A 15,974-nucleotide genomic window follows, 5' to 3' on the forward strand; every position below is an offset into this window, starting at 1 on the left:
TCAAGCAATACGTACATAAATTCGATGAATTTTGTCATAGTTAAAACACCTTTGTAATCAGGTGATTAAAAAAGAATTTGTTGTGCTGCAAACCAGGTATATTCTTACGAATTTTTTCATCCAGCGGATCCAAAAGGCTGCAATAATATTCAGAGTTCATTGTTCTACCTTTCTGCAGATAACCAATCAACAAAATTCCTTTTGCATCGCAAAAAACTGATGCCAAAACCTTCTTTGCTGATCGTTGTGACTTCCCCTGCTTTGGAACTGAACAACCAGCTTCTGTCCACTATAAATGTTCTTGTTTCAATTTAGGATCGGTGTGGTAGATCAAATTGGTTTTATTATGCTAAAAATGCTCCAAATTATGCTGAGAAATTTGTTTTCGATTTTGTTTGTTTTTTTGTTTTTGTTGAATTGTTAACGTGTGCGGCACTAACTTTCCAAACAGCTTTTTTATATGTTATTCGCCAAATATGAAGTACTCATTCGTCTGAGTGCCTATGGCATTAGCAACTTCACCCTTAGTCAAGTTTGGATCTTCACTAACAATATTATGAACTTGCTCAATGATTTCTGGTGTGGTTGCGGTTTTTGGTCGTCCTTCGCGTGGATCGTCTTTAAGCCTAGTACGACCACGTTTAAATTCACCAGCCCAAACGGTGACTTTTGAAGGTGAGAACTACTAATACGCTTCCAACAATTGTAAATATAAATTTCCTTTGCTTTTAAACCTTTCAAAACAAAGAGTCTAATTACTGCGCGTTATTAAATTTTTTTGATATTAAAAATATTCTCTGACACGTCAACTACAAATGGCATGTAAACAAAGAAATAATTGAAAGAAGGACTTGTAACTTTGCATGTGTTCTCACAACAGATGTACCAATTTGAGAAAAAAATTTGGAGCTAGTAGTGCTATTTCTAGGTAGACCAACCAACCTGTTCAGTGGGTTGAAGCGAAAAAACAATTTTTTTTATTAAGTTGATAACTTTTAATTGACCAGAAAGAGGACTCTCTACAAATACTAGAACACTTATCAAAATTTTGTTACGAAATAAAAATTTTAACTCGAAATTTACTTTAAAATTTCATTGATGTTGTTGTCGTGTTGCTCTGAAGTTAAATTTTTGGCTACCACTGCTATAAAGAAGCGTACTACATGATCCGCAATTGATGCAACTAGTTTCGATATACACACATTAGTGACCAGATACACTTCGAGGCAACTTACACGCATTACTGCCTGTCTTACTTCGAGCTAAGTTGGTTTAACGAATATCTTTAGAGCAGAAGGCTAAACAAATAACAGATCATACACCAGTTTTCAATTGTACCCCGTTTGGCATACTGATTAGAATGAACATTTCCCGTTTTACATATGATGAGTTCATTGAAAAAAATTTTAAACAAACACTATACTGCCCAATCAATTTAGGTTTCAACATTGTCTTTGCTAATTCTGCTCTCCGGTTTAAAGAGAGTAGTGGCGAATATACTTCTCTTTATGGAGTGTCTTTTTTTATGCTTCTTAGACGACATATAGCTTATGAGATTGACCTCAACAGTTTCTATCATCGGTTTTCAAATGTATTGAACGCGTTTATAGCTTTTTTGCTGCTACGCATTACAACGATTTTTAGAATGGCATTAAGTATGTTCTTTATGTCGTTATGCAACAAGCGCTCTTCAAATTATTCATTCTCATATTCCAATGTATGGTTTTTCCAAGTTATAGGGTTGAAATCATTGCAATTGTTTTATAACGAAAGCACTTATTTTCAAATAATTAGAGCTGAGTCGATTTAGCCATGTCCGCCCGTCTGTCCGTCTGTTTGTCTGCATATACGTAAACAAATCCCTCAGTTTTTGAGATATGGATTTGAAAATATTCTCACGTCCTTTTCGCGCAAAGTAGCTGCTCATACGGCGAAACTGACGATATCAGACAACTTTAGCATATAGCTGCCATACAAACTGACCAATCAAAATCGTGTTCTAGTTAACGTTGTTTCTTGTTTTCAAATGGTTTAGTTTTGGATCTGAAATTTGATCGGAGACAGTCGCATACCACTGCGAATTCCTACAATACTATTTTTCATTAACTTTGACTAAGCGCTGTGACCATGACAAACCTTTCTAAAATTGGTTGGTGACATCCATATTGCTGTTGGAACAACCAAAAAACAACAACAACAACAACTATTGCAATCAGTCAACATTTTTTGTACATTTCTAGTCGCAATTGACAGAAGTAAAAGACGAAGCAGAATACTTTTGTGGAATATGAATGCCACAAATGCAGCAGATAACGGGTGTTAACTTATATATGGATATATATGTATGCATATTGACATATACAGACACACACACACTTTGGCACTTTTTGAACAGTACAAAACCCCAGGTAGTGACAGTAATTGGACCGAAGATAAAAGCTCAAAATCCGCGATATGGGTTTTTAGCAATATACCGTTTGAAGAAGCACCCAAAAGTCAAGATAATGGCTTTGTATATGCAAGGATAAAAGGCATACATTTTTATAGCTGCTACGCTGCTCCCAGCCTATCACTTACGCAATTTCAGGACATGCTCTTCAAGCTCACAACGCACGCGAGGGGTAAGGTACCGCTAGTGGTAGCCGGCGATTTTAATGCGTGGGCGGTCGAATGGGGAAGTAGCTTTACAAATGCGAGGGGTACAGCCCTACTATCATCATTCGCAAATCTCGACTTAGTACTTCTTAACAATGGACGCAAACCAACTTTTATTAAAGGCAGGGCGTCGTCTTACATTGACCTTACCTTTGTAAGTTCATCCATAGTTTCACAGATATCATGGCAAGTCTCCGAAGTATATACTCATAGTGACCACCAAGCCATAACGTTCGATATAAATCCGCGACATAGGCAAAGCCCCAGTAGTACGATGCCCAAAAATATGACAAAACGTTGGAAGATAAAAGCTTGCGATCTGGAAATGCTTGAATATGCCACTGGCCAAATCAATGAAGACACACGAGGTGATGCGCAGAGCCAAACGCAGAACATAACGAAATCCCTTACAATGGTCTGCAATGCCGCAATGCCACGAAAGAAAAACAGGGTAAACAAAGCACCCTCGTACTGGTGGTCCGAAGAAATCGCTAATCTGAGAACTGAATGCTTCAGGTTTAGACGTAGGCAACAACGGGCGAGAGGAAGACATGACTTTGGAGAACTCCTTATCAACTTCCGAAAAAAGCGGAAAGAACTACATAAAGCAATAGTGAAGAATAAGAAAAACGCTTTCAATCTGCTCCTGTCACAAGTAGAAAATGACCCCTGGGGAAAAGCTTACCAGATAGTGATGAGGAAACTGGGAAGATCAAGAAGACCCCCTATATCGCCCATCATCCTGCGCGAGATAGTTAGTGCCCTGTTTCCAAGATGTGAACCCATGCGAGTGCCAGTTTTTCGTATAAACACGGATGAAATCCCGGAAGTGTCCCATGAGGAATTGAAACATGCTGTGACAAGAATAAAGGTAGGAAAAGCACCTGGCCTGGACGGAATACCCAATTTCGTTATCAAGTACGTCTCAAAAAGAAAACCCGAACTGTTTCGTCAAGCGTATACAAGTTGTTTGAGGGAAGGGATTTTTCCCCAAGACTGGAAGCGGCAACGGCTAGTTCTTCTCCCAAAGGGTGACAAACCTCCGGGAGAACCCTCATCATATCGCCCTCTCTGCATGCTCAATACGGCAGGAAAGGTTCTGGAAACCATAATACGTAAACGGCTTGAAAAATACACCGAAGGAGACTGTGGATTGAACCCAATGCAGTTTGGCTTCCGGAAAGGACGAAGCACCGTGGATGCCATAGACACTGTGACAAAACTAGCAAAAAAAGCACTGGAAGGGAGTAGATGGCGGTGGGGTGATAAGCAATACTGCGTTGTCATTACCCTCGACATAAAGAACGCCTTCAACTCGGCCAAATGGACGCTAATTATAAGGGCCCTGAAAGAGCTAAAGGTACCGGATTACCTTTGTCGAATTGTTACGAGCTATTTCGAAAATAGAGTTCTGGTTTACGATACCGAACACGGTCCCGAAGCATACAAAGTTACTGGCGGTGTCCCACAGGGGTCAGTTCTTGGTCCTGTCTTGTGGAACATAATGTATGACGGAGTTCTAAGAGTAGCGGTGCCGAACACAGTAAAAATAGTAGGATACGCGGACGATATTGCGGTCGTAGTCGTAGCGAAAACTCTAAATGAGGCGAAGAATAACTGTAGTGAAGCCATAAGCCATATTAAAAACTGGCTGGAGAACGCCGGTTTAGAACTAGCAACACACAAAACTGAGGTGGTGCTAATGAGTAGTCGAAAGAAAGTTGAAACCATTGAGATCAGCATTGATGGGCATACCATAAAATCGAGCCCTTACCTCAAATATTTGGGAGTGATCCTGGACCACAGACTCTCATTCAAACAGCACCTAATCGCCACCCATAACAAAGCGGCGCGGTCTGTATCGGCAATCGCTAGGATAATGCCCAATACGCGGGGCCCCAGACAGCAGGTGAGAAAGCTACTGACATGTGTCAGTAACTCAATAATTCTGTATGCGGCACCAATTTGGCTACCAGCAACCAAATATAGTTCCTATATGAGAGGATTGGTCTCAACACACAGACTAGCATCACTAAGAACGTGCTGTGCGTTTAGAACGGTATCAGATGATGCAATAAGTGTTATATCAGGTAGACTACCCATAGACATTGCAGCTTTGCGTTGCTCATTAGTGCGTGATATTCGACACGTTAAAACATCCAACCAGTATGCTCAAGAACTTGGAAAAATCGAAGAGAAGTGCCTCACTCAATGGCAGAAAAGGTGGAATACGTCAAGTAAGGGAAGGTGGACCCACTCCTTGATACCCAATATCCAAGAGTGGACTATGCGCGAACACGGCGAGGTGAACTATTACCTCACACAGTTTTTATCTGGCCACGGCTGCTTCAGAGCATATCTATATAAATTCAAGCACGTTGAAACACCATACTGTACATACTGCGAAAACTACACTGAAACGGCAGATCACCTCGTGGTAAAATGTGTCCGTTTCCAAAATGAAAGACGAATACTATCCGATAAATTAGGGAAATCCCTACCAATATGTTCCACTGATGTGGTGCGTCATATGCTATCCTCCCAAAATGGCTGGGATACAGTAAGCGGTATAATATCGTATATCATGCAAAAGGCCCGCGAAGACGAAGTAGCTGAAAGACCGAGGGTGCAGTCCCGAGATGCATTACAAAACTAAGACGACCCCATAAGGAAATAGAAATAAAGAAGCATTACTGTGTATAATACCTGCCCTGCGAAGGAAAGCCTAACGGTAGTTCCGCAGGGAAGTACAGGTCTGAGAGCAAGGGGGTGATTTAGCACGTATGCGCTGTACACTTTATATTGTACAGTGAATCGGGCATAATTGATGGTATGGGCCATCAATATCTTTCGAAGATTTACACCCACCTTTGGCGTATCCATAAAAAAAAAAAAAAAAAAAAAAAAAAAAAAAACACACTTTGGCACAGAGTTGCCAATCAATGTGCATTTAATGAAATAGCTAAGTGCTGGTGTTAGTGCCGCTGCGGACATCAATAAATAGCGCACACACCCATAGAATTGAATGGCAACCACAACAAAGCATTTGTGGTTTAAACGAGCGACGGCTGCACTGATAAAATGGGCGCAAACACACACCACTCATACATACATACAGGGTGGCAACTGTAGGGATAGCACTGTGAATGCCATCAAATTGTCAGCTGTTGTTGTCTATGTTGCCGGCTGCTGCTGCTGCTGCCAATGCCAATGGTTATTACCGTGGTGACAATTGCATGCAAATCATCGAATTTTCGACGCACACCCAGCAACGGCACTTCCATCAGCACCACCACCAACAGCAGCAGCAGCAGCACAATCGTTTGGCGCAGCAATATGCGGTGGTTCAAACGGTTGCACCATTGTTGCTGTGCGCTACAGTGCGGCATTGCCATAGACTATTGAGCAAATTGGGCACACAACACCAGCAACAACATCAATAGCAACACAAGCGTTTTGGCGCCACGTTTGCTCGCTGCCACTGTACGTTCACGTTGGGTCATTGCTTGCGCGCAGTGATGTGTGATGGTCCCTGGACAGATTTGGTTGCGCAAATTGCACATTTCGATATGGATGTGGCATGCAACGTGTCACCGTTGTTGGCCGTTGTGAAATATAGCGTTGTGAGCAAACATCAAATTTTACCAATTTTCATCTTCGTTTGTATGTATGTGCGCGCGCACTCGTTTGTGTGTGAGTGTGTGCGTGCGTTCATCGTATTTGTCATTCTAGCAAAGTGTTGTTATTGCCATGTAAGCTGCTCTGTTGCGCTTAATGGTAAATGTCACAAATGCCGGGTGTACATTGCTTGATGGCTTGTGCATGGCTTGTTGTTTGCCATGCATTGCAAGCTGTTGCTGTTGCTCAGCAGCATGCAGCATTTCTAACGACTTGTGTAAATGTAAATGCAAATATGCCTATTGTTGCAATCATTGTTGTGCACATAGCCACAAAATGTTTAGGTTTGCTGCATGAAATAAATTTGACATTACCGTATAGTATGGCCAGACCAGGGGCGTATAGATAATTGAAAATTCAGTATTGAATATCGAAAGCTCACACACAAACACATATTTCAAATGTTGTAAAATAATATATATTTTTGATGTAACTATGAGTATATGTGTATGTGTGTAGGGGGTTTAAAAGCATGACGTTTATTTGATTGGATCACATAGCTATTGAATTCGATGTTGCTCATTATAGAATAATGAAATAAATTTAGTGCTAGAAACCGTAAATTAATATTATTACGTAGCACGCCTTTTGAACAATGTAAAATTCCTGCAGCTGTTTCAACAAATGTCTTATAAAAGTCAGATAATTAATTGTTTTGGTAGCTTATAAATAGTATACTTTTCTTCTTCATTTTTTATTTACCCCGAATAGGAAGTTAACTTTGCAACGAATTTGTAACCCCCAAAAGAAAACCTCAGAGACCACTTAAAGTAGGGGATATAATTGGATAATATATATTTTAATAAGATATACTTACGTATAAATGATAAGCGTGACAAGTAAGTCTGTCTGTCTGTATATACGCAAAGTAGTCCCTCAGTTTTTAAGCTATCGATCTGCAATTTTTTAGCTGTCCTTTTCTCCCTAAGAAGCTGCTCAATTGAACGATCTGAACAAGTGCTTGTATGGAAACATTTTTTATTTGAAAGATATCTTTACAAAATTGCATGGATTACAAATGCAATGCTAGAGTATGTGATTTTCAAATCGAATCACTATAGCATATAGCGGTAATACCAACTCTCAGATCAAAATTAAGTTATTTTAAAAAAATCTTTTGCACTTGTTAACGGTTTGGTGCAGCTGTTGTTAACCTCTTTTTTTGTTTCTACCACTCCTTCTCTCCTATGTTCTACTGCAATTAGTTCTACATCTTTTTATTACACTACTCAAATATCTTGTTCAATTACTTCATACATTAAATAGAAATATATATAACATACGAGTAAAATCATACCCTAACGCTTTAGACAGATTTACTAAATACCGTCTCTTCGGTTCTTAAGTATTTGACCTCTTGTAAATTTTACAAGTGAGATTACTTCAACATCTCTTATTTCGGTTACCTCTAGTTCGTTTCTTTTTTCTTTCTTTTCTGTTCAATCCCACAATATTGGTTAACAATGAAGCTATATTCCCTCAAAATCTATGTAAGATTTAAGAAATATTTTTTGAGTTAAAGTATTGTCGAAAGCTTCACTTAAAAGCGACTTTTAGGTCGGCAGAGCCATTGTTTATAAATATATTTGGCAAAAGCGCTTAAAAAGATTTCGCCATAACGCAATGCTATGACCATTGTGACTATCTGAGGCTTGATTTCGTGTTACTACATTATATATGTGGATATCAGGAGGTCTCCTAGATTATATGATTACTTCTGAAACCAGCTTCGCTATTCTTGCTCCAAGTCGGCCGGTTGTTATTGTATATAGATCATTCAGAAAACCATTCATAACTCAACATACCTTCAAAGCATCCAAGCTTTTGCCAACTCGGTGTAATCCGTATTCAATTCTTAAACGTCACTTTGCGCAGCTCTTGATACCTGTCTCGTTGGACTTCCGCTCAATCAACTTTGCTTATGCATCAATAAATTCTCATAATAGCAAAAAGCCATACGCAGCGATAGGTAAGATAGAAAAAGGAATATGCCAAAGCCCTCATAAGCGACATCAATTGCGAAATATCAATGAGGCGCCGGAATTGATATTAAAAAATGTGTGCTTAGGTGTAAATAAATCACACACGCCATTGAATATCTGCACAGCTTTTATTTGAACAGAAAAAATATCAGAGGAATTGTGAGCGAGAATACTGCAGGTCCGCAAGGAGGTGAACTCTGCTCCAATGACCACAATAAGTAGGCCAGACTAAAGTAAGCCAAGAAATCCGCGCGAAGCTTTCTGATTTAGTAATGCTAGTAGGATATTGCCAATCGACGAGATATTACGTTTGTTATGAGGAATGATGAATCCATAAATGTGAACTTAAAATGAACAATTAGCTGATCCTAGTAGAACCCTCTAAATTTATGTTCGAACAGAGATAAGTTGCCTGAATCAGAACAAAAAATAGTGGAAATTAATAAGCATATAGATATAGCCTATAGATATAGCCTATAGATATAGATATAGATATAGATATAGATATAGATATAGATATAGATATAGATATAGATATAGATATAGATATAGATATAGATATAGATATAGATATAGATATAGATATAGATATAGATATAGATATAGATATAGATATAGATATAGATATAGATATAGATATAGATATAGATATAGATATAGATATAGGTGGAAATGGAGATATACTTGTAGATGGAAATGGATATATAAAAGCAGGTACCGAAAATTGGCGAAATCGGTCCATTTCTTTGCCCAGCTTTCCATATTCCCTGCTTTCCGTTAAGTTCAAGATAACTTAGCTATATTTTACTTTTTATTTATTATAAACTTTTTACATTCATATTAAATAATTTTCTACATTGTGTCCACTTTAATAATCGTGCCATTCTTTTTTACTTTATTTTTAGCCAACTCGCTTAACTCTTCGCCACTACCGCTGGATTGTTGCAAATTCTTTTTCGATAATGATCTTGCGGTTCTATTCGATGAGCGCCGCGATGAAGCCGCTATACTCGCAGTGGGCGTGCAGCTAACCGGTTTCCGATTATTCCATATGCGCAGTACGAAACGCATTTCGTTCACTAAAACCTCTTTAAAGAGTAACTAAAAGCATTGGCAAAAAACAATAAGATTTCAAATTTCAGAATACACACGTCCACTTCAATACTCACCTTTTCCTCACTGGCTCTACTATGGCAATGCATTAGAAACTCAATGATACCCAATATATAAGCAGCTAGTAAGCCAAGGAAAAGCGTGTAAAATATTCCACGTACTTCTTGAATACCCAAGGATGCGTTATCCTCATTTTCATCGTCCTTGCAATCCTTCTTTTCATTCGTCCACCATGTATTCTTCATTTGGAATAATTTACCCGTTTCGCTTAGTTTTAGAATGTTAACACTTAAGTTATAACGGTATTCGGCGCCTACAGATGAAAGTGAAAATGTATTCCAAAAATTTATATACACTTTGTCCTTAATAACACTTACCGAAGGGTACCGCTATAGCGTAATGCTTTTCACCGAACTTATCGCCTACACTACGCAGATGACAGCTGCGCTCGATATTGTATTCCAAACCCGTCGTCTCCATAAGAAACATATACGTACCATTATTTTTAAGCACTCTCTCTACACCCTCTTTGTTATCCTTCGTAAATACCGAGGGATCTTCATTGTTCATCATATTGTAAGCCAACCGATAAACGGTCTCATTAGATTCGGCAAATAGCGTGTACGTACTGCCGCCCTCTATGGTGCCAAAGTTAATATCCACCTGTTCGACGAGACTCTTCAGATCCGAAACGGTGGATACCATTTTGGAGCTTGTCAAGAAGGCAGCCAAATTGGCCGTATAAGAATTGGGTATGATAACGGCTATTATCCACCACATAGCGGTAAATGTACGAAATGGCGCACTTCTGCACAAAAAAAATATAGATATACACTTAATATGTATGTAAAAATATTGCTACATATATATCGAGCGGTAAACAGAAATTTACTTAGGCAACATATCGCAACCAGCCTGCATTATGGAGGCCGCTGACAAATAGAAGGTATTGAATAAACCCCACTTGTTTTCCAGCAGATCGGGATCTTTTTTGCAAGGATGCGGATTTTCCCATTCGTCTTCGGCAATTCTGGAAGTATAAAGACCCTGACTTTGCAGAATATATGAAATCAATGGAAAACGATTACCTAGCGGAGACCACAAACAAATAGGAAATCACGAATATGGCAACGATGAGGCACATCCACACTTCGCCTTTTAAAGGGTCAAGAAAAGACAAAGCTTTCGGTTCTGTTACCTCTTTGTAGGACAATATGCTAACGCCGAGCTGCATGAAAGGCACTGTAAAATCGACAACAGTACGACGCGCCTGAGTGATGGTCAAGTCACATATGCCCATGTGAGCATCCTGAACATAAAAGTAGAGATAGAGACAAAAAATGAGAAAATTGGAAAGCTGGTACTATACATACATTGTTGACAAGCTCGCCGATAATGCCATCCCATTGTTTAGTCTCTTTATTATATTTTCCATAGCCATTATCCGCAACAGGCACAAATACGTATTCGAAATTCATGAGGTTCGCTAACTCTTTAATCAGATCGACTGCATATCCCATATACCGTTCATTACCAGTCACATTCTGCTCCACCTTTTCCGGTCTAGAATAGTTAGCATAAACTTCGTTGTTTTGTTGTTGGTTTTTTTTTGTGTTATAGAAACTTACATCTCCATGAAATATGGCTCACCAATACGCGTTGCCACACGATAAACCAACTTCTTCGTAATGTTCGCCTCCACATGTTGCGGCGTAATTTGCCCCTTTGTATCCCAGAAGGCAATGCCATAATTTTCTAGCGGTTCAAATATTTCAATACCGAAATTAGTACGCTGTCCCTCCTCGTCAAATTGCAGGTCACTTGTGTGATAATCCGTGTTATTAACGCCGGATGTCTGGAAATTCAACAAGGCTAATGTAGAAGTCAAATATTTGTTGTGTGTCTAAGTGTTAACAAATTACCGCTAACATCACGCGATAGATGTAACGTCCCATGGGCCACGATTGCATTTGCTCATACTCGTTAAAATCGCAGCGTACACGCGGTGCTCGTATCTGATAGCTGTGGCTGACATTTCGTAACGCATTCGCGAAGACATGCACTGCATCGTAGAGTAAATCTTGTAGCAGTGTTCGTATGGGTTGCCCGAATAAAGGATCAGTATCATTCATAGCAGCACGTTGCCATGCATTCGCATACTGTGTGGTGGAATTTAAACAGTTGTGTGTCAAAAATAGGCTTTACTGTTATAAGTTTTAATGAAAGTTATTTAGTTATTTATTTTCGAACTCACAGGGAAATTGCCATTCATTTTCAGACGTGTCGCTGTGATATTGACCGCAAAGGTCACATTGTCCCGCAAATCCTCTAAATTGGCGTTATGCGTTTCCAGATTGGTTAGCAGCAAACTCTGTAAGTGGTAAGGGGAAAAAAATATATTTTTACATACTCCTTTTTTTTTAATAAGTTCACCAGCACTATTTTAGAGTTATGTTTGTTATTAAAAAAAAAATCGCCTAAAAAATTATCCCTAGGATTTTCGCAGATTGAGCGTATACTGTCTACTTCTAGAATATTATTTATGTTTCATCATTATTTCTAGCATTTGAAAAACGCGAGTAGATTCGATTTTGAATTCGAAAAATTTAAAATTACTACAACAGATCTTGGCATCAACTTAAAATAATCGAGACATATGTATACTAAGGTCAGGTTAGCTTAAACTTGCTGGCTGTCATGCCATACATATGTATACCTACAGGTCCCTTGTAATGTCAGATGGAGGCTTATTAATACGGGCTGAAGTTTACGTCGTGCAGGACGTAAACGCGTTTTGCTAATTTTAATGGAGTATTGATACCTAATTCTGATACTTCATTCAGTCCCTTGAAGCTTCTAGATATCTAAGCCGTGTTCTAGATAAGGCCGGACATAAACGGAGTGGAGACGTGTTTCAGCGTCTCTCTGACGCCTACTTCCCTACATATGTCATCGTTAATAATGCTCATACGGCTCGCATGTGATGCCAGTAAGTTGTGACCTGTGACTAGGCCAACATCCGTCATGCAGTCTTTTCGACATCGTGTGTTTTCTCTCCGCTCCCTTGCACATGCTCTTGGCGATCCTGCATGCCTTGTGTCTTCCTGTCTTCCTGCTTCTTAGGGCATTCTACGACGAAATGTTACTTTCATACGTATATTTAAATAATGGGTGTTATTTTAGACGCGTGGTTCAATGAGGCAATATTTATTTCGAAGTTGGTCTTTTTAACAGCTGTTAAGCTGTCAGTGCAATCTCAAGCTTTGGTAAGAGCAACGAGCCTGAGCACAAATACACGCATAGATGTGTGACAACTATTTTCCCAAAAGTTCAATATGGGTTCAAACATTCTCGACGCCAACATATAGTTATTGACCCAAATATGAAAATCATTATCGGTTCGGTAGAATTTGCTCCGCATTTATCGATAGGAAATTAAACTGGTCGGCGTCCTGCGAAATAGCTTCGTGTTAAAAATGAATGAAATCGGTCTTAGTCGCCATGTATCTAATATATTGCTTTCTATGGTGGACTTTATCGTAGGCAACAGTCGGTGAGGCATATCCGTCGACATATTTTCCTAGCCTCCATATACCAAATATAATGGTAATCGTCTGTATCGGTCAGAATGGGAGATATATCAATAAAATTAAGCTGGTATATTTTACTGAATGCAAAAATATTAGAAATATTCTGATTTGGGTTGGTTAAGCTACCGACTAAGTATTTAAGGGCCTGTAGTATAAATTTTTAGGCACCAAAAATTAAGCTAATCGGCTTAAAATTTTACATGAGAAGGACTAATTAACTCAAATGCGAAGTATTTTATAATTCAGACACCTGTATATATATTTCAAAGGCCTTCAGATTGAGCAAACTGTGAATATGACTAATGTTCGAAGCTTCCAAAATCTACCCTTTCTCACTTTCATGGCTTTCCTCGGTAGAACAAACTTTCCTCGAGGTAAAAACTTCAAATACAAGTATAACAAATGTCGCAAGATTAGCTCTAGACAAATTTGGTAAGCCCGGCAGTCAAACTCTAAGAAATTTTTTATCGTTAAATCGAGAGATATTTGTGTGAAACATAAATCTGCTTAATTAAGTGTTTGCTTATTAGCAGGCTTAAAACCGAATTTTTTAGTAAAAAATTTTTCAACCTTCAACAACTCAACACTCTAGCGAACCTTGGTATAACTAACGACTGATTTTAAATACTCACATTAAACTGTCCCATCAATTTAAATTCGATGGAAGTATTCAGCAAATCAATCAGTAAGTCCGGTGCACAGTCCAACACAATGCGGCGTTCACCTTTTATACCTTTCCATAATATACGGTAATCATCTTCGCGTTTGAATCTGCGCACGCGCACCACATCGTTGTGTATGCCACGCAGTTGGAAAAGATCCTGCAGGCGCGCTGGTGCTTTTGCTATACAAAAAAAAAATTAAGAAAATTTAGTTAAATAACTTCTTGTATTATAAGGAATGCCGTTACTTACGATCATCACCATCGTAGATAATCGTAAATTTACGCCAACCATATGTCAATACGATATCGGCGTAAGCTTTAGAGAGCATCTGCTGTGTCGGAAAGACATTCAACGACATCTGATGATTAACACGCTCCATGTTTGTCTCCTCAAATCCCATGTCGAATTGTAGGTGCGGTATGCCAGTTGCATTGCAGATCAACGAAACAATGTCTAGTGAGAGCGCAAAGTAAATGAGAGAAGCTAAAATTAGACACATGCGCGCACATACAAAATATAAAAACAAGAACTTAAAAACTAAAATATTAAAAATAGCTAGCGGCACGCGTCCAGAAGTAAATACGTATATAAATACTATATTTATATATGTATGTTAATATATACTAAACATTTTTTCAATGTCTAGTCTGCTTTCCACAACATAAAACACCCCCAGCGCTGTCACACACACCGACACTCACCGCTGTCTGCCTTCGCACTTGGTCCAAAAATAGCTAAGACACCATTATCAATTAGATCGCACGCTGCAAGCACAAAGTAAATATTTATAATTATTCTCGTTAATAAAAAAAACTTAATTTTTGCAAACAAACCTTCGCGTTGCAAGATCATGCTGCCATCCGTTTCACTGACGCGTCTTATTAATGGCAGCATTTCGAAGTTATTCACTCCCTCACTATTTATACTCTCCACGGTTGCGATGAAATCCCGCTCCAAATCGAATTCATCCTCATAGAAGATTGCACCTGAATATTGTTTTTTTTTATTTTGCACTTTTCGAGTATTTTTTTTTTAAATTTTTTCTAACCTCTCTCTTACTTACCGATATTAAATTGTGGCAAAGTTAAAGCATTATTGGCGCAAAAGCAAGTCAGCACCACAGTAATCCAATATTTCATATAAATATTCATTTTTTTTATATGGGTTTAGTTAAATTCTTAAACTTTTTTGTGGCATTCTAAGTGCTGCGGCGCTTTTTTTCTTTGCCGTCTGCTTTCGTCCGGCCAAGTTGAGCTCTTCCAAGCGACTAATAATTTTGCCACTCAAAACAATAATTTTCATACAGCATGCTCAGAACTCAGGAGAAGATCTACATACATACAGTTTTCTATATGAAAATATATATTTATATCTTACCAAAATTTTTAAAGCTCATCGAAAGCTTTTTTAGCTTCACGGAAATTAAGTTATTTTTGGAAAGCGGCGTATTTCCACTGCAATGAATTGTTTTGGAAATTTGAAAAGCGATGTGACAGATCTTCATTGTCAGACTGTTAAGAAAAGTAGAACTTAAGAAATGTAAACATCTGAAAATATTGTATCTATAATTTTATACAACTCGCCTAAATTTCTGCAAGGTCCTTGACTTCCCATTGAACTAAAGAATCTATAACCTTTAAGGCAAGTTTTTAAATAGCACAGAGTTAACAAGTGAAGCTGTTTTATGGAGCGTTATGTTTTAAATTGATCGATATAACAGTGCCTACCTCTAAAGGCTACAAAATACCCTGATCGAAAGAGTCACTCTCTACGGCATTATTTAACATATAATTCTCTATTTGGAATTCTAAATTCTTTCTTCATTCTCGTAACTTCCCAGAGCGATTTTGGTTGAGTCCACATTAACGAAGCAGAATTTATTTTTTTTGGTTTGGTAAATTGAGCGTATTCAGCCCCTTCCTTATTTGAAAGTCTTCCTATTCTTATACTATGAGCAGCTGGTCACTTTCTTGTATTTAATTATCGACGCTTCTGACCCATAAGTTAGAACGCAAATGAAAAGTAATCCATAATTTATTATCGCTCTCTTTTAAAGTATCGGTGTTATTATAAGCTCTACAGAGCCTTCTAACTGAAATCACCTAACCCACAATAGTTATGCTTGAATCAACTTTTTTGCAGATTGATTGAGCAGAGCACATTTAAGCTCCGATCCGCAGATATGGTAGCATTGTTTAATTAAATAATTTGGTTTCACACTCTAATTTTCCCACCATGAGGTAATTAAATGACAATTTCTTCCTCTTTTAACTCTTTTTATATCTGCCGCT

At 38.4% G+C, this 15,974-nt stretch overlaps 1 protein-coding gene across 1 annotated transcript; it reads right to left on the reverse strand.

The window, feature by feature from the left end:
- Window positions 1–9,108: 9,108 nt before the first annotated feature.
- Window positions 9,109–14,937, reverse strand: GluRIIC (Glutamate receptor IIC). Its single transcript, XM_036366762.2, has 14 exons — window positions 14,747–14,937; window positions 14,517–14,669; window positions 14,385–14,447; window positions 13,933–14,136; window positions 13,651–13,862; window positions 11,683–11,799; window positions 11,351–11,587; window positions 11,057–11,283; window positions 10,802–10,991; window positions 10,517–10,737; window positions 10,321–10,458; window positions 9,806–10,236; window positions 9,485–9,741; window positions 9,109–9,416 (listed from the first exon to the last, which is right to left on the reverse strand). Exons 1-14 carry the CDS (start codon window positions 14,832–14,834, stop codon window positions 9,168–9,170), a joined length of 2,787 nt encoding a protein of 928 aa, XP_036222655.2. The 5' UTR covers window positions 14,835–14,937; the 3' UTR covers window positions 9,109–9,167.
- Between the last annotated feature and the right edge of the window lie 1,037 nt (window positions 14,938–15,974).

This window comes from Bactrocera oleae, chromosome 3 (genome assembly GCF_042242935.1).
Source record: "Bactrocera oleae isolate idBacOlea1 chromosome 3, idBacOlea1, whole genome shotgun sequence".
In the NCBI taxonomy this organism is placed as follows: domain Eukaryota; kingdom Metazoa; phylum Arthropoda; class Insecta; order Diptera; family Tephritidae; genus Bactrocera; species Bactrocera oleae.

What these genes read in the sequence shown, in the direction of transcription:
- GluRIIC (XM_036366762.2), bottom strand. Translation starts at nt 14,834, where the DNA reads ATGAATATTTATATGAAATATTGGATTACTGTGGTGCTGACTTGCTTT. An exon ending in TTTGCCACAATTTAATATCG is followed by an intron (nt 14,670 to 14,746) that starts GTAAGTAAGAGA and finishes AACAATATTCAG; the next exon opens with GTGCAATCTTCTATGAGGAT. An exon ending in GGTTGCGATATGTTGCCTAA is followed by an intron (nt 10,237 to 10,320) that starts GTAAATTTCTGT and finishes TTTTTTGTGCAG; the next exon opens with AAGTGCGCCATTTCGTACAT.